The 23744-nt window shown below is 44.1% G+C and overlaps 1 protein-coding gene across 1 annotated transcript; it reads left to right on the top strand.

Moving 5' to 3' along the window:
* Positions 1-17470: 17470 nt before the first annotated feature.
* On the top strand, positions 17471-23466 carry SNRNP35 (small nuclear ribonucleoprotein U11/U12 subunit 35). The gene is made up of 2 exons (XM_047698466.1): positions 17471-17622; positions 22599-23466. The coding sequence occupies exon 2, from the start codon at positions 22602-22604 to the stop codon at positions 23340-23342; it is 741 nt and encodes a 246-aa protein (XP_047554422.1). The 5' UTR covers positions 17471-17622; positions 22599-22601; the 3' UTR covers positions 23343-23466.
* Positions 23467-23744: the final 278 nt, after the last annotated feature.

Below are 23744 nucleotides of genomic sequence, written 5' to 3'. Positions count from 1 at the left end.
AGTAGGTCTTATGCCCCCCCCGAATACCTGTGGCACCATTTATTTCCTGAGTGGTACACTCAGTATGGCTTTCTTCACGTTCTGCACATTATTTTCAGGTCTTTTTACCCTTAAATCTTGTACTGAAACAGCAAGGATTTTGGAGATTTTCCAGTTTAGCTTAAATGCTTGAAATCCTGGGTCAGTGACTTCATCTCTAGGAGTTGAAGGCCTTTAGAAAACAACTGGTTGCAGGAAGGGTGGTACCCAGGGCACTAGTTTTGAATCTGTTTGCATAAGAGCATACTTTTTTTGTTTTGTTTTGTTTTTAGTTGTTTTTTTTTTTTTTAAGATTTTATTTACTTATTTGACAGAGAGAGAGAAGCAGCAGGGAGAGGGCAAAGCAGGCTTCCCACTGAGCAGGAAGCCCGATGTGGGGCTCCATCCCAGGACCCTGGGATTGTGACCTGAAATGAAGGCAGATGCTTAATGACTGAACCACCCGGGTGCCCCACATTTTTTGTTTTGTTTTTAAATTAGGTGAGATGTTTATTCACGGTGGTGAGTGGATGAAGAAGCATTAAAGGAAATTTTGGCAGATGGGAATACCATCCTCCACCCCACCCTCCAGGCCAGCTCCTGCAGCCTGGAATGTGAAAATACATTCCTCGAAGAGTTGTTGAGACAACGAAATGAGCCTAGCCCAGTGCCAGGCAGGTTTGCTTTAAGATTCTAGAAGTGTGCAACTTCCACAGAAATTTCAAACTAGCTTGGTTTGTAAAGTGTTCTGTTATTAATTTTTAATTATAATTAACCCTTGAACAACACAGGGGTTAGGGGTGTCGCTCCCCTGCACAATTAGAAATGCACGTATAACTTTTGACTCCCCCAAAAACTACTAACAGCCTACTGTTGACCAAAAGCCTTACCAATAATATTAACAATTGACTAACACATATTTTGTATGTTATATATATTATATACTGTATTCTTACAATAAAGTAAGCTAGAGAAAATAAAATGTGATTCAGAGGATCATAAGGACAATACATTTATAGGACTGTCCTGTACTTACCAAAATAAATCCAGGTGGACCCACAAAGTTTAAATCCGTGTTATTCAAGGGCTGGCTGTCTCTAGACCTGGCCATCAGGGAGATGCCTTTCAGATGACCCTTCGAGAAGCCAAGAAGCATATGAAAAGATACTCAACATCACTAATTAGAGAAAATCAAATCAAGCCCCAAGGAGGTAACACCCCGCACAGCCATTAGGATGGCTATTATTAAAACAACAACAACAACAACCAACCCAGAAAGTGACAAGTGTTGGAGAGGATGCAGAGAATTGGAGCCCTTGTCCTTTACTGATGGGAATGCAGAATGGTGCAGCCGATGTGGAAAACAGTATGGTGGTTCCTCAGAAAACTAAAAATAGAATAACCATACGATCCACAGTTCCACTTTCGGATATATATCCGAAAGAATTGAAAGCAGGATCTGGAAGAGATATTCATACACCCATGTTCATAGCAGCATCACTGACTTCTAGCAGAAAGGGGGAAGCAACCCAAATGTTCCATCAGCAGGTGAATGGAGAAGCAAAATGTGGTTTACCCATACAGTGGAATGACTTTCTGACAATTGCTACAACACGTACAAACCTGAGAACATGATGCTGAATGAGAGAAGCCAACTGCAAAACACAGATGTTCTACGATGCCACTCACGTGAGGTGGCCAGCGTACCCAGTTACCCCATCCCCTCCCCTCGCTCCCCTCCAGCAACCCTCAGTCTTTTTCCTAGACTTAAGAGTCTCTTATGGTCTGCCTCCCTCTCTGTTTTCTTCTTACTTGATTTTTCCTTCCCTTCCTCTATGTTCATGTGTTTTCTTTCTTAGATTCCACATAGGGGGGAAATCATGAGTCACGCGTCTTCTCTGACTGACATTTCATTGAGCCTAATACCCTCTAGTTCCTTTCAGGTCGTTGCAAGTGGCAAGGTTTCATTCTTTTTGATGGCTGAGTAATATTCCATCATATATATGTTACATACATATCACATCTTTTTATATATAGTATACACTCAAACCCATAGAGACAGAAAGCAAAACCGTGGTTAACAGGGGCAGGGGGATTGGGGATTTTTACTTAATGGAGACAGAGATTCCATTTTGCAAGATAAGAAAGTTCTAGTCGTTGGTTGCACAGCAGTATGAATATACTTTAACACCACAGAACTGGACACGTAGAAACTAGAAGGTAATTCGATTTCAGTGGTAAATTTTATGTTTTGTTTGTTTGACCATAGTTTTTTAAAAAATATTTTATTTATTCATTTGACAGAGAGAGATCACAAGTAGGCAGAGAGGCAGGCAGAGAGAGAGGGGGAAGGAGGCTCCCTGCTGAGCAGAGAGCACGACGAGGGGCTCTATTCCAGGACCCTGGGATCATGACCTGAGCCAAAGGCAGAGGCTTTAACCCACTGAACCACCTTGGCGCCCCATGTTTGACCACAATTAACAATTAAAAAAAGAAAAAAAAGGAAAGAACTTGCTGGTCAGGGGGAGGGCTGCTGTTTGCTGCCAGCTCCCAGGTGTAGGACCTCTGAATTCTGAGCTGCATTGACATCGGGACACAATTCCCAGGGGTTCTCTGCTGATAACTGAGTACAGCAGGGAGACTAGGACCATGGCATTTGTGCCCAACATGAGACAACTCTAACGGGCAATCTGTTTTGGGACAACCCACCTGGTGGTCAAGTCTCCGCTGCTGTCTGAGGCTCGTGCTTCCTGCTGCTTTCCTATCCTTTCCCAGACACCAAACCTGCATCCTGATCTGAACCTTTCTCTGTGGGGTGCTGCTTCTTCCTTCTCTGTGACTCACAGGTGTATCTCCACTCACCCTCTTGGTGCTCCTAACTTGGTCTGACTCTCTGTTCACCGGAGGACCCAACTAACACAAGAAACATGAATCTAAGCTCATTGTGAAAAATGTTTAAATGTTACTTGGAGTGAGGGGCGCCTGGGTGGTTCAGTGGGTTAAAGCCTCTGCCTTCCCCTCAGGTCATGATCCCAGGATCCTACAATCAAGCCCCGCATTGGGCTCTCTGCTCAGTGGGAAACCTGCTTCTCCCTCTCTCCCTTCCCCTGTTGTGTTCCCTCTCTTGCTGTGTCTCTCTCTGTCAAATAAATAAATAAAATCTTAAAAATAAAATTAGCTTCATTGGTTTCTTTTCACTTTTTTAATGTGGTTACTATAAAATTTAAGATGACATATGCGGCTGACATTCTTTCTATGGGACAACACTGTTCTGCACCAGTGTAGTCTGACAAAACCTTCTACAGTGATGGAAATGTTCTGTGTCTACACCATCCAATATGTGAGCCACTAGCTACCACCCCTGTTGAGCACTTGAAATGCAGCTCATCCAACTGGGAAGCTGAGTTTTTAAACTTTAGTTAATTAAGTCAGGGGCACCCTGGTGGCTCAGTCGGTTAAGCATCTGACTCTTGATTTTGGCTCAGGTCATGATCTCAGGATTCTGACCTCAGGGTCCTGAGATTGAGCCCCACATTGAGCCCTGGGTCAGGCTTTGAGTTGAGCATGAAGCCTGCTCAAGATTCTCTCTCTCCCTCTGCCCTTCTCTCCCTTCCCCCATGCTCACTCTCTCTCAAAAAAAATTTTTTTTAACTTAATTAAGTTGAACTTTATATAGCCAGTGGCAAGTGGCTAGAGGCTACCATACTGACAGTAGCCGTACCTCTCGCACACATATTTACACTTGACTGAGGCATGAACACATTACACCTTGTATGTTCACGTGCACAAATCTTAGATGCACATCTTCTTAAAAATTTTTAAAATTCAATTTAAATTGTATTATTGGTTTTGGAGGTAGAATTCAGTGATTCATTAGTTGTGCTCATTACATCTCGTGCCCTCCTTAATGCCCAGCACCCAGTTACCCCATCCCCTCCCCTCGCTCCCCTCCAGCAACCCTCAGTCTTTTTCCTAGACTTAAGAGTCTCTTATGGTCTGCCTCCCTCTCTGTTTTCTTCTTACTTGATTTTTCCTTCCCTTCCTCTATGTTCATGTGTTTTCTTTCTTAGATTCCACATAGGGGGGAAATCATGAGTCACGCGTCTTCTCTGACTGACATTTCATTGAGCCTAATACCCTCTAGTTCCTTTCAGGTCGTTGCAAGTGGCAAGGTTTCATTCTTTTTGATGGCTGAGTAATATTCCATCATATATATGTTACATACATATCACATCTTTTTATATATAGTATATGCATACTATAAATAAAATATAAAATACATATGTATACATATAAAATATAGTATATATACACATATATATGTGTGTGCACACACAAACACACATCTTTATCCATTCATCTGTTAATAGACATCTGGGTTTTTTCCATAGTTTGACTATTGTGGACTTTGCTGCTGTAAGCATTGGGGTGCATGTGCCCCTTCAAATCACTATGTTTATATTCTTTGGATAAGTACCTAGTAGTGTGTGCAATTACTGGGTCATAGGATAGCTCTATTTTTAACATTTTGAGGAAACTCCATATTGTTTTGCAGAGCAGCTGCACCATTAGATGTACATCTTGATGAATTTTTCATAAACGTGTAACTCTATAACCACCATCAAGATAAGATATAAAACATTCCCACTACTCCAGGAGGCCCCCTTATGCCCCATCCCCATCAGTAACCCCCTCCTCCACAGGAAATCTCTATTTTGATCCTTATCATCATCACAAGTTAGTTCTGCTTACCCTAGAATTTCCCATAAGTGAAAATGTTTAGTCTGTATTTCTTTGAGTCCAGCTTTTTTGTTCATCATTATATCTGAGAGATTCAAGCACTTTGTAGGATGTTGTAGAAGATCAAGACAGACATATACATACGTATCTCAGAAATTCTTAATTCTAGGACAATTTATTTGAGAGAGAGAGGGAGAGAGAGACAAAGTATGAGCTGTGAGGAGGGGCAGAGGGAGAGGGAGACTCCCCACTAATGAGGGAGCCCAACTTGGGGCTGGATCCCAGGATCCTGAGACCATGACCTGAGCCAAAGGCAGACACCCAACCAACTGAGCCACGCGGACGCCCCAATTTTGGTTTATAATCTAACACTATTTTATCTGCTTTGGTCATTGGGAGCCTTCAGGGGGCTCCCATGAACCCGTGACATCATCATCATTGGTGAGTGTTTTGTTTCGAGCAATTCCTTCCTTCCTGGCACTACACTCTGCTCCAAGCTCATCTTGTATGTTTCTCGCCCCAGCGTTAGACTTGCCATTTCTCCAAGGAGCACCAGCTACTTTTATTGGAGAATACTAGAAACCAAGATCTGGATGTTAACTTGTGCTCACTGCCACTGGGGTGTGCATATATATTTAACAAAACTTTTTCCTGTTCTTGTAAAAGACACATACAAATTTACCATTTTAACTATTCTTAAGCGTGCAGTGCAGTGACATTAAGTCCATTAAAAATGTTGGGTAACTCATCACCATCCATCTCCAGAACATGCTCATTCTCCCTATACCCATTAAACACTAAAGTTAAACTCACCAACATTCTACTCTCTCTCTCTCTCTGTGGATGTAACTATTCGAGGTCCTTCATACAAATGGAATCATACAATATTTGTATGATTCATTTTGTGCCAGCTTATTTCCTTTAGCATAATGTCTTCCAGGTTAATCCATGTTATTGCAAAGATCAGAATTTCCTTCCTTTTAAGGCTCAATAGTATTCAATTGCATCTACATATAGACCACACAAACACACACTTTTTTAAACCACACTTATGCATTTTTAAACACAATTTTAAACATAAGTATTATTCATTTTTACTCAATAATACATTTTTATTAATATATTTTAAGAAAACGTACTATGAAGAAAGCTACATTTACCTACATAATAAAGACTCAATGAAGACTTGGTAACAGGAAGACATCCTTAGTAATTGGAATTAAACTTACCTTCTAAGGCTAAGATTAGAGTGAAAATGACATCATTTGCAGGGATCATCCACTTGTAAGGATTGATCTTAAAATGAGTGGCTGAAGAAAGCCACAAGACACCCGGCATCAAATTTAAGCATGATTGTATCAACAAATTTCAAGTTGTAACACAATCAAGTTGTAATCTACCCGAATAGAAACATCTGTCAAAAAAAGGAAACATGGGGCCCCTGGGTGGCTCAGTGGGTTAAAGCCTCTGCCTTCAGCTCAGGTCATGATCCCAGGGTCCTGGGATAGAGCCCCACATCCAGCTCTCTGCTCAGCAGGGAGCCTGCTTCCCCCCCCCACCTGCCTCTCTGCCTATTTGCTATCTGTCTGTCAAATAAATAAAATCTTAAAAAAAAAAAAGGAAACATAACATAATCAGAATACATACATCTGGGGTGCCTGGGTGGCTCAGTGGGTTAAGCCGCTGCCTTCGGCTCAGGTCATGATCTCAGGGTCCTGGGATCGAGTCCCGAGTCGGGCTCTCTGCTCAGCAGGGAGCCTGCTTCCCTCTCTCTCTCTCTCTCTCTCTCTGCCTGCCTGTCTACTTGTGATCTCTCTCTGTCAAATAAACAAATAAAATCTTAAAAAAAAAAGAATACATACATCTATCTGTTTTACAAATATTTATTGATCACATGGTTCTCTCCTCCTTCCCACACAATCTGGGCTTCTGAACTGTGACTCTAATGGCAGGGGACTTTCATTATGCCTCAAGAATCACACGGCATAGGATTGGAGCAGTACATACAGAAGCCTGGGTCACCGTAATTAGCTTGCAAATGGAAGAAGAGAAAGAGAAGCAACTTCTGGAAACAAGCCAAGTATATATATATATATATATATATATATATATATATATATATATTTTTTTTTTTTTTTTTTTTTTTTTTAAGTAGTCACCCCAGCATGGAACCCAGTGCAGGGCTTGAACTCAAGCCCTAAGCTGAGATCAAGAATCTGATGCTTAACCAACTGAGCCACCCAGGCACCCCTAGAAAGAGTATTTTATATAGCATCAGAAGCTTAATACCAAAATAATAGTACCATACAGAACTGTAGTCCAGATTTTTTTAAGACTTTTTTTAATACTTTTTTTAAAAGATTTTATTTATTTATTTGACACAGAGAGAAACACAGTGAGAGAGGGAACACAAGCAGAGAGAGAGGGAGAAGCAGGCTTCCCGCCGAGCAGACACCCCAATGCGGGGCTTGATCCCAGGACCGAGTTCAGGACCCAAGCCGAAGGCAGATGCTTAACGACTAAGCCACCCAGGTGCCCCTTAAGACTTGATTTTTAAAAAAATTTATTTAATTCAGATGGGGTGGGAAGGGACAGAGGGAGAAGGCAAGAGAAAATCTCAAGCACATCAAGGCTCTTAGCATAGAGCCTGACGTGGGGCTCAATCCCAGGATCCTGAGGTCATGACCTGAATTGAAATCAAGAGTCAGACACTTAACTGACTCAGCCTCAGGCACCCCTTAAGAGTTTATTTTTAAGTAATCTCTACACCCAACATGGGGCTCGAACCTATGACCCTGAGATCATGTTTGACTGAGCCAGCCAGTCACGCCCTGTAGTCCAAATTGAAGGATGTTTTCTATTTTGCCAAACAACTAACTAAAGAGATTGGGCAATGGTAGATAACTTTTACTGTGATTTCAAATTGCACTGGAGGTGGGGTTGTTGATATTGTGAAGCTAGGAGGCTTGTATAAAAAAAATTATCTAGGGACTCCTGGGTGGCTCAGTTGGTTAAGCAGCTGCCTTCAGCTCAGGTCATGATCCCAGCGTCCTGGGATCGAGTCCCGCATCGGGCTCCTTGCTCAGCAGGGAGCCTGCTTTTCCCTCTGCCTCTGCTGCCACTCTGTCTGCCTGTGCTCGCTCTCTCTCCCTCTCTCTCTGACAAATAAATAAAATCTTAAAAAAAAATTATCTAGTTCAACTTGGGAGGAAGTATTTCTCGAGGTACAATGAGAGCTATCAGCAACAGCAGACACCCCCTTGTTCTGCCAACTGTCAGTGCTGTTTGGTAGTCTAGGACTACTGAAGCAGGGGAGTGCAGTTATAATTGTTAAGTTTTGTAAGGACTGAAGCAGTATAGTAGGATAATTCTTCTAGGATACTTGTTAGATTACACAGGGTAGTTTCATGATAAGCAAATTCTTCCCAGGGGACCAACATGCCTATGGCCAGACCAATTCTAGCAATCATCATACCTAAAGCCCTTTTGGTTCTATGAGGGACTGTGGGGTGTGTGGGCAAGAAGATAGACAGATGGGTTTTTACAGATCCTAGCATGCATTGTCTAGTGACCCAGGCATTGTTAATGCATTTGAAGGGTAGGGTTTGGCTAGTTATTTTTCCATAGGGGTTTGCCAATATGGAAAGATAATTAAAGGGGCTGCCGTGGGAGCACAGCAAGATTGATTTGCTCCTGTTTTATCATCCAGAGTGGTGCTACTGATGATTGGGAAGAAGAGTTGGCACAGAAGGAAGATAGGGGTTCTGCAATGTAAGGTTTATCGAGGTCACAGGAAGGTTAGAACCTAGCATTGGTTTGATTAGAGCAAAAGCTCTTCCAAGAATTCCAATGACTGGGCTTTTTATGAATCATTCCCCTGGAGATTAGTGGACCCAAGCATTGATAGTAAGTTTCATGGTTCATCTTCGGCTCTGGGATGACGGGGCAGAGGGCAGTAGCATTAGGAGAGGTGGATGAGATATAGCTGCAGCTTGATGGATGATAGCAAAAGGTGAGACTTACATCTGTAGAGACCACACTAGGTCCCAGGTGGACATATCTTACACAAGAAATCAAATTATGGGCATGAAGAATGTCAAAACAGGGAAAGGAGGTTAAAGAAAATGGGGTTAGGGTACTTCTGGGGTGGAGGAGCAAGGGTATTGGATTAGAGTCATTGCACGTGATCTTAATCTTCGAGACAATGTTTATTGTGCGGAGAGGAGTGAAGAGGGAGCATTTTGTATTTGGTTGGAGTGTCTGTCGTGACACACCCAGCAGTTCTTAAGGTGGGGGGTCTCTTGGGCTATGGCTTGGGACAGCTTAACAACGGAGCTGGTATTCCATTCAATCCTCTTTGATGGAACATAGTAGTAGAATATTCTTTTTTTTTATTTTTTATTTATTTATTTGACAGAAATCACAAGTAGGCAGAGAGGCAGGCAGAGAGAGAGGAGGAAGCAGGCTCCCCGCTGAGCAGAGAGCCCGATGCGGGGCTCGAACCCAGGACCTGGGATCATGACCTGAGCCGAAGGCAGCGGCTTAACCCACTGAGCCACCCAGGCGCCCCATTAGTAGAATATTCTTAATTGGTTTTTCATCTTGAATGTGCATAGGAATTGAGAACAAAGGGTAGAGACTCAGGGAACCTAGGTGGCTCAGTCAGTTAAGTGTCTGCTTTTGGCTCAGGTCATGATCTCAGGGTCCTGGGATCAAGCCCAGTGTTGGGCTCCCTGCTCAGCAGGAGCCTGCTTCTCCCTCTCCCTCCACTGTTCCCCCTGCTTGTGCTCTCCCTCTCTTTCTCTTTCTCAAGTAAATTGAAATAAAAATAAAATAAAAAAAAACAAAACTTAAAAAAAAGGGTAGAGACTATAGGGTGTTAGGTCTTATTATTTTTTAAGGTATGTTATTTTTTTAAAATAATCTCTATACCCAACATGGGGCTCAAATTCATGACCCCAAGATTGAGTGCACATCTACTGACTGAGCCAGTCAGGTGCCCTGGTGTCAAGTCTTATTAAAGCTTAAAGGTCGGGGCACCTGGGTGGCTCAGTGGGTTAAGCCTCTGCCTTTGGCTCAGGTCATGATCTCAGGGTCCTCGGATTCAGACCCGTGTCCGGCTCTCTGCTCGGCAGGGAGCCTGCTTCTCTCTCTCTGCCTGCCTCTCTGCCTCCTTGTGATCTCTTTCTCTGACAAACAGATGAATGAAATCTTAAAAAAAAAAAAAAAAAAAAAAAACGCCTAAAGGAAAGTAAAGGAAGTCTTCGGTTAAGAAGTCCTACCGAGGGGCGCCTGGGTGGCTCAGCGGGTTAAAGCCTCTGCCTTTGGCTCAGGTCATGATCTCAGGGTCCTGGGATAGAGCCCCACATCAGGCTCTCTGCTCAGCAGGGAGCCTGCTTCCCTTCCTCTCTCTCTGCCTGCCTCTCTGCCTGCCTGTGATCTCTGTCTGTCAAATAAATAAATAAAATATTAAAAAAAAAAAAAGAAGTCCTACCGAGGGAGCAGGCAGAGGTCAATGAGAATTCAAATAAAAGGAAGGTTCTGGGTCTGGTCTGGAATCTTGAGTATCACCTGCTGGCTGTGGACCTTGTCTACTTCCGTTCTGGGTCTCTAAAAGGGGAGTGACTCTCCAGTCATTTTCAGGATGTGGAGCCTTTTTGAATGAGAAACATGAATCCGTGCATGAACCAGCCCCTTGTAGCTTTGCTGCACATAAGGGGGTTAACAATACCGAAGTCCTTTCCTTTACGTCTGTTATGAATCTTTAAGTTTATATGTCTTCCAGTATATCATATATACACACACACTCATATATATATATAGAGAGAGAGAGAGAGAGACACACACACACTCATATATATATATATATATATATATATATATATATATAGAGAGAGAGAGAGAGAGAGAGAGAGGTCACTTGCCCTCTACTTTGTTACAAGAAGACATTCTCCTGTACAGAATATATATGAAAGGCCAAACTTATTAAAGATTCATTCTACATTATGTCCCCCAGGAGAAGAAGAAAATACAACCTCAAGAGGATATATATCCTCCTGATATACATATACAGGGTCAAGGTACCCTAATTGGGAATGATTTTTTTTTCTAATAGGTTTTAGCCACTGCTTTTGCTGTTGCTTGCCTGCAAAGAAACGCCTCCATTCCGTGAGAAAACATACAGATCGTTACCACAGGGGAAGATGGATGAAATCAATTTGCCAGATGTTAAAAGACCCGTGGGGAAGAGGAACTTGACGTAACGCAACGTGATATGGTTTCCCAGGATTGTGCAAGGAGCAAATTGTACATTTTGAAATATTAGTTGGGCAACAGTTGGAGACAGCTTCCAATAGCATTGTTGTGCCCATAGGACCATTTAATTGTGCCCCAATGTGTCACACAGATGAACATTTGTAAATCAGAAGTTTGAAGCGTCACATCTTTGGTGGCTTGGGTACCGTAACCATTGCTCTTGGCTTTAAGGGTATCAAGTTTGAAATGGACTTTGAACTTTTATAAGAGCTAAGCTGGAGGGAAGGAGAATGGAGTCAAGCAGTTTTAATAAGCTTTGGAGTTTTTTTTTAAAAAGATTTTATTTTTAAGTAATCTCTACACCCAACATGGGGCTCAAACCTATTACCCCAAAATCGAGAGTCCCATGCTCTACCGACTGAGCCAGTCTGGTGCCCCTAGGTACAGAGGATGTCAGAAACCCTGCTTCCAGAGCTTACCAAAACCAGGGATGACCCCAAAAGCATATCTGCTATCTGTATAGACGATGAGAGTTTTTATTATCAATTGGCTCTTTTTAGAGCATGTAATTCATCTTGGTGGGCCACATGAAACTTGGATAAAGATTCTGCTTCCATAATTTTTTCAGTGGATACTAGACTATACTGCATTGTATTTTTCTTGATCATTTTTTAAGATTTTATTTATTTGAGAGAGAAAGAGAGTGCATGAGGCAGGAGGAGGGGCAGAGAGAGAGGGAGGAAGCAGGCTCCCCGCTGAGCAGGGAGCCTGACATGGGGCTAGATCCCAGGACCCTGGATCATGACCTGAGCCAAAGGCAGACGCTTAACTGACTGAGTCATCCAGGTGGCACCTGATCATCTTTTAATATAAGATCAGGGGCTCCTGAGTGGCTCAGTGGTTAAGCCTCTGTCTTCGGCTCAGGTCATAATCCCAGGGTCCTGGAATCGAGCCCCACATCGGGCTCTCTGCTCAACAGGGAGGCTGCTTCCCTCCTCTCTCTCTGCCCGTCTCTGTGTCTACTTGTGATCTCTGTCAAATAAATAAATAAAATCTTAAAAAAATAATATAAGATCAATGAGTCAGTAAACCAAATAAAATCTGTATTTGAGAAGGGAATTTCACAAAAGTCTAATTGAGGGGTAAGGAATGAGTCAGTTACAAGGATGAAATTGTAAAAACTCAGTTGAGTTTTGAGGAGTAAGGGAAATAAGGTAGCAGGATTGACAGGACAGTGAGAGGCTGAAATGTTTGGAGAGGAAGGAAACTGTGGTTCAAATTTTGTAAGTCAGCTGGCAGGTGCTGGGTGTGGTGGGAGTCTAAGTGTTTTAACTGGATGTGGAACTACTATCTGTAGGAGAGAAACCAGTATTAGTTTTTGGTGGCAGTAATGAGTATAGAGGCAGGTTGCTAGGACATGGCATATGGGAGATGAATGTTTGGCCACGGTCTCTAACTGAAGACTATAATATCCTATGTGGTGTTGTAGGCCTCCAAGCCTTTGGGGAAGGATTCCCAGATGAACAAGAAGGAAGGGCAGTTGGCAGTTAGGATGTCCTAGCATCGTGGAAAAGATGAGCTGTTTTTTTAATTTTTAAAGATACAAAGGTAGGTTGCCTGCCTGGCTCAGTTGGTGAATGTGTGATCTCGAATGGTGAGTTCGAGCCCCTTACTGGGTGTAGAGATTATTTAAATAAATACATACACTTAAAAAAAAAGATACAAAGTCATCTTGGGCCTCTTGAGGGCATGGGATCGATCAGACTTGCAGTGGAAGGCAATGTAAGGGTTGAGCTGTGATGAAAAAATTGGGAATCCAAAGGCGACAATACCCTGCAAGACCCAGAAACCCTATAATTGTCTTTTAGTCTGGGGTTGAGGGGCCTCGGTGAATGTAGTAATTTGTCTGGTTCTATTTTTAGCCCATCCAGCAAAAGGTGGCCTAGGAATTTGACGGAAGCAGAGCAGAGTTGTAATTTATGTTTAGATCGTTGTGTCCTTTGTTGGCTAATTGTTTGAGAAGGCATTTAGTTAGCATCAGTGGGACAAGCCTTTAGGGTGGGAGAACATAGTAATAAATTATCTATATATTATAAAGCATAGATAAGCCAGGGAAATCAAGAGCTTTTCAGTCAGCAAATAGGAAGGACTTTCAGCATATTCCTGGGGTAGGACTATCCAAGTGTATTGTTGATTATACCATGCAAAAGTAAAAAGATACTGACTTTGGGGGCTGATAGGGATGCTGAAGAAGGCACTGCATAAGGCAATGACAGAGAAAGTGGTAGTTTCAGCTGGTATGTTAGAGGAGGGTGTGGGAGTCAGGAACAATAGGGGTACAGGGTGTGACTGTATTGGTAATTGCCCTAAGGTCTTGAACAAAATGCTTTCCTCTATTTTGGGGCTTTTTAACTGGAAAAATGGGGGTAATACAAGGATTAGTAGTGGGAATGATCAATCCTTTGTTGATAAAGTCTTATATAATAGGAGTTATTCTTTTAATGGCCACAGGGCTTAAAGGGTATTACTTAATATTGGGTAAGTCCTTTAATGGATCAATTTGAATAGTTATTGGGGGAGTCAAGATTATGTGTCCTATACTGGTAGAAGAGGTTGCCCACAATTGGTCAGGGAGCACATTTAGGAACCAGGTTGGGGGGGGAGAGGGGTGGGGGAGTGGGGGAGGGGTGAGGGTCAGGGCAGTGGACTGACTAGGGGGAAGTACTGGGCAGATCAGTTAGGAATTCTGAAGAGTGAGAAGGCAAATGTAACAGCACTTCATTTTTTTTTTAGTCATAGGAAATATAGGCCTGGTAAGCCTGCAAAAAATTTCTTCCTAACAAAAGTGCTGGAGGGTGACGTGCCTGGTTGGTTCAGTTGGTAGAGTAGTGACTCTTGATCTTAGGGTCCTGAGTTTGAACCCCACGCTGGATATGGAGCCTACTTGAAAAATAAAAGAAAGTGTTGGCGATGAGGGTACCATTTTGTTTTGCCTTGTTGAGTGCCAAGAGTGAACTCTAGGGGTTGAGATAATGGGACAGTTGGTGGCTGATTAGTGACCCTGATCATGGTTAAGTCCTTTTGTATTCTTGAGGCAGGGGACTAGAAAATAGATCGGGGGTTGAGGATTGAAGGAATTGCTCCAGTGTCTATAAGAATAAAACGTCTCAGAGGTGCCTGGGTGGGTCAGCATCCGACTCATGATATTCATTCAGATTGCGATCTTGGGGTGGTAGGACTGGGCGCAGTCTGTCCTTCCCCCGCTGCTCCTCCCCCAGCTCACACTCTCTCTCTGAAATAAATTAATCAAGTTAAATTGTAAAAAAAAAAGAATAAAACCATCTTCATTCTGAATTGTTATGGGAGTTTCTCCATTGGGGTTTGCTAGGAGAAAGGGGAAAAAAACCCCCATTTTGTCCTTGGAACATCTCTAATTTGATAGAGGAATTGGTTTTGAGATATGTGTTTTTGTTTTTTTGAGAGAGAGATAGAGTGCACACATGTATGCAGGTGTGAATGGGGTTGTGGGGCGGGCGGCATGTGCAGAGGGATAGGGAGAAAAGAATCCTAAGCAGGCTCCATGTCCAGCATGGAGCCAGACTCAGGTCTTGATCTCAGGACCCTGAGATCATAACCTGCGCCAAATTCAAGAGTCAGATGCTTAACTGACTGCAGCTTCCAGGAGCCCCATGATTTTTTTGATCTTTTGGAGCCATCTTTTATAGTTCAAGCATTCCTTTTTGAAAGGTCCAGGGTTTTTTGTTTGTTTGCTTGTTTTGCTTTGTTTACAATTCTTTTAAGTAGGCTCCATGCCCAATGTGGGGCTTGAACTCATGACCCTGAGATCAAGAGTGGCTCACCCTACTGACTGAGCCAACCCGGTACCCCTGAAATGTCCAGGTTTTTGCAAAAGAAACAGGTTTTATCAGTTGAGTCAAATGTTTTAACTTATGACATGGATTTGGAGTTTGCCATTTGTAGAGCCATAAGGTTAGCCATTAATTCTTTAAAAAAAATTTTTTTAAGTTGGGGTGCCTGGGTGGCTCAGTGGGTTGAGCCGCTGCCTTCGGCTCAGGTCGTGGTTTCGGGGTCCTGGGATCAAGCCCCGCATCTGCTGAGCAGAGAGCCTGCTTCCCACCCCAACCCCGCCTGCCTCTCTGCCTACTTGTGATCTCTCTCTCTCTGTCAAATAAATAAATAAAATCTAAAAAAAAAATTTTTTTAAGTTAAAAAAATGTTTTAATTTTTAAAAATTTATTTTGTTATTAGCTGATCATCTTTGCCAATCATGCTAGATCATGAGGAGTTTGGTTTGCTGGTCAGGGTCGTGTTGTCTGACCAGAGTTGAGACTGAATAAAGGAGGTCCTCTAGAAACTTGGATTAAAACAATTTGATCCTTTATCCAATCTAAGGGTTCCAGAATTTTGGACACTTTTTTGAATCTATCAAAAAATTGTAAAACAAGTTCTTCCTTTTTTTGTTTTGTTTTGTACTGCCTTCTAATTTATTTGAGGTGCCCACATATGGGGAATCATTTTGACTAAATTTGCAGCTGTATTAGAAGTTTTTTTCTAGGGCCTCATTATGGGGAAGTTCAAAATCCTGTGTGGGGTCTTCCTTCCCAGCTTTATTCATCCATTCTTGGTCCTGTATAGGTCCAACAAGCATGCATACTAGTTGGTAAAGGTCAAAAGGGTCTGGATTAAGGGCACTGATAGTCCAAATTAGTTGTCAGGTGAACTCTTTTGAATTTTCTTTTGGGTTAGGAAAGTCTTTTGCAAGTTTAAGTTCTGTTTAGGACCAGCATATAACAGAAAAAGTAGAAAGCATGCAGTGGGAGACGAAGAACTGGAAATGGAAGATGTGGAATAATTTTTGATTCAGTGTTGAGTTGTTCTAATTGTTTTCATCTTTGACTTTTGAGTTTTTTTTCTTTTACAGCGGCTATCACTGAGTCATTTCTTTTGAGGGCTTATAACCACCAACTGAAACAGGCTTCCACTGATTTCGTGAAGTATGATAGCTTCCCCTTTCCAACTGTGTTCTTAAATACACCAGTTTAGGGATGTCAAAGGTGCCCCAACAAGGCCAGTGACGTTTTAAATGATATTTAGTGATCTGAACCCAGGTTGAGGAAGCTCCCGGGCCATGGGTTTTTGTTTTTGTGTTTTTTTTTTTTTTTTTTTTTTTTAAGATTTTATTTATCTGTTTAGAGAGCCAGTGAGCACGTGGGGGGCAGAGGGAGCGGGAGAGTAGCAGACTCCCCACTGAACAAGGAGCCTGGGGCAGCGTTCCAGCTCACAACCCTGAGATCAGGACCGAGCAGAAACCAGATCATTAGCCACCCCGGTGCCCATGGGCCGGGCCATAGTTTTTATCTGTACAGTCAGCAGGCTGATCATCAAAAGCTGTTTCTGAGAGACTGGTACCCATTCTGTATTGGAGGAATCCTCCCCTGAAGGGCTAACAGTTCTGAAACGAGGAACTCTCCCCCCAGAAAGTCTCAGGGTGCCAGACTGGCTCAGTCCGTGGAGCATGAGACGCTTGATCTCAGGGTCCTGAGTTCGAGCCCCATCTTGGGTATACAGAGTATTTAAAAATAAAATCTTAAAGCGGGGGGAGGGGGGAAGGAAGGAAAGAAAAGTCTCCTGAGCTCTACCGAGGTGGGGAACACCCCGACCCCCCATTATAGGAGCTGCCCTAAGAGAGGCGACACGGGGCTGCGGTGCTCACTTCGGCAGGTCCACACGTCCGCAGGAGGTGCTTGGGTTGTTGCACACTTTTTCCGCCGCTGCTCCACACTGTTAAGGGAAAACCTCTGGAGCGAGCCTATGAGCGAGGAAAAAGGAGACAACTCTTTATTGAGGTTTGCAAAGGGCGAAGCACCATCCAACTCAGTTGGTGTGCCCGACCCTGGAGGGGTTTTTAAAGCTTGTTTACCCCAGCGAGGGAGAAATTTCAGCAGGTATGGGTTTGTCCACCTATCAGTTGCCCTCTTTTGCTCAAGGCTGAGAGACGGAGGGAACCTTCCAGGGGTTCAAACCTCAGCATGTTTATCATGATTCCGAGAGGGGCTGCTCTTCGGAGAACTCCACAAAATGGTGGCTGATGCAAGATGGAGTCACGGTTGTCAACCCTTCCCTAACCCTTTTTCTTCTTCAGTTGGAACCAGCACACGCATTCTCTGAAAACACCAGGATATAATCCGGTTCCCAAAGTGAGTCTTGAGAGTTGACAGTCCCGCCGCGTGGACAGATCCCTTCGCTACCGAGGGCGAATCTGCTCCTCCCAGACGACTAACCGCACATTCGATAGTCTTTCAACTCAATCATCCAATTAAGCAATTTCTGTCGTCGTGCAAAAAATTAGAAAAACGGAAAGCTCCTTCTCTTCGGCGATGATATACCCTCGAGGCTCAATAACGTGGATTAAGTTTCTTAAAAGTAAAAAAAAAAAAAAGAAAAAGAAAAAAAAATACACACTGCTCGTGGCGAATCTGCTTCTTCCAATATAAAGGTCCATTCGGGCAAGCGCGAGGAATCTCCCGGCGCGTCGCCTCCGTGGAGTCCGCTGGCTTCGGTGCCAAGGGAAGCCGGAGCCTTGCTGAGGTGAGTGCGAGCGGCCTGGCGGCAGTAGGGCCCACTCCGACGGGAAGGACGAAGGAATTCGACCCGGACCTTGCGTCCACTCGTGGAGGGGCCGCCATGTTAAAGCCTGGCAAAGTCGGGGGAGCCCTTTTAGGGTTGTGTTGCGGAAAGCGGGGGGGTAGCTCGGGTGGAAGAAGAGCCCCTTCTCCCACTTAGAGGGTGAGAGATTGGGGGCTTTGGCGGGGTGGGGCAGCCTCGAGGGCCAGCGGTCAGGACTGAGGTGCAGCGGGGCTACTGGGAGTATAGGCTTTCCCACCCAGACTTCCGCGTTCGCGGCCGCTGCACCACTGCGCATGCGCGGGAGGGCTCCGTGGGTCCATCCTCAGTTTTGTTTCCCTCTTGGATGCAAAGCGCGGGAATATTCTAAACTCGGGGGATTTAGAAAGGGGAAGCACACTTTTCCACGCTTCGTTGGACGGTTTCATAATAACTAATCCGCATAATGATTTCTAACTATAAAGCACCTTCACGGACACTGTCCTATCTAATCTTCACCATAAGCTAGTGAAGTGGCACCTAGCTACGTTTTTCAGAGGATTTAAACTTTGGGCGGACTAGGTCTTAACCCTGGTGTTCTGTCTCAAGATCTCGTGTTCTTGTTCCCTTTCCACTCTTTTGTCTTTAATGATTAATTTCCCCATCTACCTTCATCCCCCACCATTCATAGCTCGCATCTCATTTGAGATTTATGAATGTTTATGAAATGGTGACATTTACCTAAAAATCCAAAGAAACTGGAAATCTCAACATAATGCAGCAGAGGAGGGGATACTCCCAGGAAGATGGATGAGAAACCGTGAAGCTTGCTGCTCTTAGTTTTCTTCCTTTCCTCTCCTCTCCTCCCCTCACCTCCCTTCCTTTCTTTTTCATGCCACGTAGTATTTTTTTTTTTTTAAAGATTTTATTTGAGAGAGGCAGGGGGGTGAGGGACAGACTGAGTGGGAGAAGCAGATGCAGACTCCTCACTGAGCAGGGACCCCCGTGTGGGGCTCCATCCCTGGTCCCTGAGAGAGTGACCTAAGCCGAAGGCAGACACTTAATGGGCTTAGCTACCCAGGCACCCTGGCATTTAGTAATGATAGAAGTATACCCGTGAAGGAGAAAGAAAATTCAGACTATCCCTTTGTAATTCTCTTCAGATTTTAATTTGCAGAACGATGTGGGATACAAAGGCAGAAGAAAAATTGTTAAATTTCCTTCCTACCTACAACCCTCTGACAAGTCCTGGAAACAGGCAACGTGACATTCCTCTAGGGACCCAGCTGCCTTGATACTGATACTTTGCTAAGGGCAAAAGGCAATCTTAGCGCAAACCCCAGGATCCTGTGAGTCTACTTTAACATATAAAAATTCCTTTGGAAACTCCCTTTATCTCTGTCCCCTCAAGATCCGTGTTGGCAATCATCCCCCAAGCATATGACCCACCGATATACATCAAGGGTCTCATGACTAAGGTTTTATTGGACAGTAATACATGACTTTTTCCCAAAAATAGCCAGCGTCTTGAAGGTTCTGGAAACCTTGTTTCCAAAATTCCTAGAGACTTACACGATCCCTAACCCCCTCCCAACTTGAAAGTTGGGAGGGTGCAGCTCTTTCTGCCCTCAGGTCCTGTCCCCGTGCTTTAATAAAACCACCTTTTTGCACTGAAATGTCTCAAGAATTCTTTCTTGACTGCAGGCTTTGAACCCTAATGTCTTTCATACATTAAAGAATTCTTAAGGCTTTGAACAGGAGTTCAGTGGAGAATAATATCAGTTTTATTTGATGGATCTTTTATGACTTTTCTTCTTGGTTGGGGAAGGGATTCTTCCTCAGCCTCAAAAACACAGAATCCTCTTGTTTTGTTGTTGTTGTTTTTGTTATCCCCACCTTCAAAGTTTTCTATTTTATGACAGCCATCTAAGGAAATACTAAGAGCTCAAGTCCAGCTCTGGAGCGGTAAAAGCCCTTGAATGTAACTCCCTGGCAAAGCTACTTCTTGGCCTTGTGATTTGGGGCAAAAGAAAGCTTTTTGTGTGTCTCTGTCTCACCTGAAATGGCACTAATAGTAGAACCTATGTCCTGATAGTGTTGCGAGGGGAGGGGAGTTAAGTGCTTAGCATGGTCCTGGCACCTCCTAAATCTTCGATACAAGTTAACTCTAATAAGTATGGTGTGTGTGTGTGTGTGTGTGTGTGTGTGTGTGTGTGTCTGCAACCCTGTGATGGAGGATAGGGAGTGTGGTCTAGAACGGTAGGGCCAGTAGAATGGAATTGTTAAGAGACTAGAGCAGGGAAAGAGTCAAACAATGTAGTGCTCGCTCTTACTTTCTTTCTTTTTTTCATATGGAGAAGTTCCAGCCACAAGAGAGAGGAGAAACAATGAGTTAGAGGCAACCCCCAGAGGGACTGAAATCCTCTCATCTCGCCACTCCAGCTGTTTTTTTTTTTTATCCTTTTATGGATAAGGATACCAGAGCTGCCTTCTCCAAAGTTGCTGGTTAACGATGACGGGCATATATACCCTCCTTTTATATGGTGGTGGCAGATGGTATAAGGTGGCTTTGCCTCTCAGTTCGTAGTCTTCATCAGGAAGTGTCCTAGAAGGGATATAAAGCAAAACATACACTGGACTAAAGAGTATTTGCTGTGCGTTCGGGGAAAATGTGCTTGGTATTACAGAAAAGGTGCCCTGAGCTATGGGACAGATGAATTTGCTTCCTGCGGAAGAGCTTGGAAGCTGGGCTTGGAAGGACCAATAGAGTTTCCGTAAGTGGAGATGTGGAAAGGAAGACACTGTTCCCAGGAGAGGAAATTGCACAGAGAAGGACCTGGAGCTGGGGAATAGGGCGCATTTAAGGAATGAGGAGCAATCCTGGGTAAAAGAGATCTTGCAGTGGGATGTGGTGAAATGATAAGTGACAGTCAGAGGTCTTGAGTGCAGTGCCATTGATTTTGGATTTTATTCTGTGTTTGGTCTTTTTACTGGGAAAATAATCCCATAGTGCACCCTCCCTCCATGACCCATCAAATGAAGAAAAAGAAAAGTAAAAAGATCCCTGAGGAAAATACAAGTAAGAGGGGAAAAATTATAGATATTTTAATAAATATTATGGAAAGATATTATGAATGAGATTACTCTATAAATTTGACAGAGCCCTCGTTTGTTTGTTTATAAAAGCCAGTTCTGCACCCAACGTGGGGCTGGAATTCATGATCCCTAGATCAGGGGTCACATGCTCTCCTCATTGAGCTGGCCAAGCACCTGGAGTCCTGGTTTTAAGGTAACGAATCTCAGTTATGGCTCTAAAGTTTTACAGAGGCAGTCACGTGAGCAATAGCAGTGTCTGAAATGTTGGCAAGCTGTATTATTACAGAAAATTCCCCAGAATGTGTATCAGTTACCGTGTCAGCAGACTCTCCTCTCAACTTCAACTTTGCCATCCTCTTAAAAAAAAAAAATTCTGGGGCACCTGGGTGGCTCAGTGGGTTAAAGCCTCTGCCTTCGGCTCAGGTCACGATCCCAGGGTCCTGGGATTGAGCCCTGCATTGGGCTCCCTGCTCAGCAGGGAGCCTGGTTTCGCACCCCCCCTCTGTCTACCTCTCTGCCTACTTGTGATCTGTCTTTCAAATAAATAAAATCTTTAAAAAAAAAAAATTCTCCTGTATCAGAATGAATCACAGTTGCAGTATGCTTGCGGGGCTAAAGTTACCTTTGCAATCCGTTCCCAGGCCTTCAGGCATGAACAGATTATCAGCCAGGGGCTTGGGAAGAAAGCCCATGTTGCTTTTGAACTGGAGCCAGTTGCTGCCAGGTTGCTGCAATTTCGGCTTTGCTACCTGTTGCAAAATACCACATCCAAAGCACCATTTTCCCTTGTAGTTTTGTGTTTTACCAACAGTCCTTCCCTTTCTTATCTTTTTTTTTTTTTTAAAGATTTTATTTATTTATTTGACAGACAGAGATCACAAGTAGGCAGAGGGGCAGGCAGAGAGAGAGGAAGGGAAGCAGGCTCCCTGCCGAACAGAGAGCTCGATGCGGGGCTCGATCCCAGGACCCTGGGATCACAACCTGAGCCGAAGGCAGACGCTTTAACCCACTGAGCCACCCAGGCTCCCCCCTTTCTTATCTTTTAAGGATGCATACCAAAACATTCATAGAAGAGCATGTAGGATCTAGAATTTCTTTCAGAGTCATCTAGGAGTGGGGATGCAAGTGAAGCACAGATTAAGTAAGACTGGCGACGTGTTGGTCAGAGTCAGGTGACGAGTTTGTGGAGGGCTATGCCATTCTGTATGTGGGTACATGTTTGAAATACTTGACAGTAAAGGGCTTTGAAAAACACCATTTTTGGGGGCGCCTGAGTGGCTCAGTGGGTTAAGCCTCTGCCTTCAGCTCAGGTCGTGATCTCAGGGTCCTGGAATCGAGCCCTGCATCAGGCTCTCTGCTCAGCGGGGAGCCTACTTCTCCCTTTCTCTCTGCCTGTCTCTCTGCCTACTTGTGATCCCTCTCTCTCTGTCAAATAAAATCTTTAAAAAAATAAAAAATAAAAACACCATTTTTCGTAGCCGTTCCCAGGCTGGTTTTCCTATGACCATTTTAGTCTGAAAGGCGAGCCTGGATTTTGATCTGCGTTGCCACGTTGTAATGTAGTTGGTGAGTGTCCTGACGTGACTAAATTGGATGGTACACGGATGGTTCAAACTCAAGCACGTTGCCCTTTGCTTCTTCCTGGGATGGAGTGTGGGGCAGTGGGTGACCACGTCTTGGAGCCCCACTGTCTGGCTTTGATACAGTTCTATCCGCTCTGTGACTGGGAGGCCTCTGGCTCTGGGTCCTGCTTCCTTCCCTACTGAAGGAGGGAGTAACAGTATCTACTTCCTGGGGTTGTTTGTTGTAAGGATGAAATGAGTAGGTCACAGTGCTCCATAAAGGCTTGCTGTGATCCCTCCTAGAACATGAACGACTGGATGCCCATTGCCAAGGAGTATGACCCGCTTAAAGCAGGCAGCATTGACGGCACGGATGAAGACCCACACGATCGCGCCATCTGGAGGGCAATGTTGGCTCGATACACCCCCAACAAAGGCGTCTCAGGAGACCCCCTCCTCACCCTGTTTGTGGCAAGACTAAACTTGCAGACCAAGGAGGAGAAGTTGAAGGAAGTATTTTCCCGCTATGGGGACATTCGGCGGCTTAGGCTGGTGAGGGACTTGGTCACGGGCTTTTCCAAGGGCTATGCCTTCATCGAATACAAGGAGGAGCGTTCTCTGATCAAAGCCTACCGGGATGCGGACGGCCTGGTTATTGACCAGCACGAGATATTTGTTGACTACGAGCTGGAAAGGACCCTCAAAGGCTGGATCCCTCGGCGACTTGGAGGAGGTCTAGGGGGGAAAAAGGAATCCGGGCAACTAAGGTTTGGGGGGCGTGATCGGCCTTTCCGAAAACCCATTAATTTGCCGATTGTTAAAAATGACCAATACAGAGAGGGAAAAAGGGAAAAACGGGAGCGATCTCGGTCTCGAGAAAGACACTGGGACTCTCGGACAAGGGACCGAGACCACGACCGTGGCCGGGAAAGGAGATGGCAGGACAGAGAGCCAGCCAGGGTGTGGCCAGAAAGTGACTGGGAGAGAGAGAGGGACTTCAGAGATGACAGAGCCAAGGGGAGGGAGAAGAGGGACCGAAGTAAATAGAGGCTCACCACCACCACCAGAACCCAGACGAAGACACAGCATAAACAGAAGCACAGAGAGATCTGTGTTGCTTTTATACAGTGTGTATGTCCAGTGCTTGAATAAAACTTGCTGATGGTGATGGAGTCTGGAGTAAGTTTTCTTTCCAATATGGAACTGCGGTTTAAGCTGGACATGCTGGTATTATGAAATTTCATCTTGTTGTTCCCGGGACCCATTATTTAATAAACCTGAGAAGCAGTTTTGTCCTCACCAGCACTATACAGAAGGGCATGTGGCAGTGGAGAATTCTCTCTTAATTTGGCAGTAGAGAATTTGTTTTTGTGACTTTTTCTCCTTTCTGTTGGAATTGACCGTTTTGGGGGCTTGGCAAAAAGATGACCAAAAATCATTTGCATTGCT

This window comes from Lutra lutra, chromosome 12 (genome assembly GCF_902655055.1).
Source record: "Lutra lutra chromosome 12, mLutLut1.2, whole genome shotgun sequence".
Classification (NCBI taxonomy): Eukaryota; Metazoa; Chordata; class Mammalia; order Carnivora; family Mustelidae; genus Lutra; species Lutra lutra.
Note: the sequence above shows the minus strand (reverse complement) of the source record. Positions and strands in the feature narration are given on the sequence as shown.

Coding starts and splice junctions, on each gene's coding strand:
- SNRNP35 (XM_047698466.1), top strand. CDS start 22,602: ATGAACGACTGGATGCCCATTGCCAAGGAGTATGACCCGCTTAAAGCA.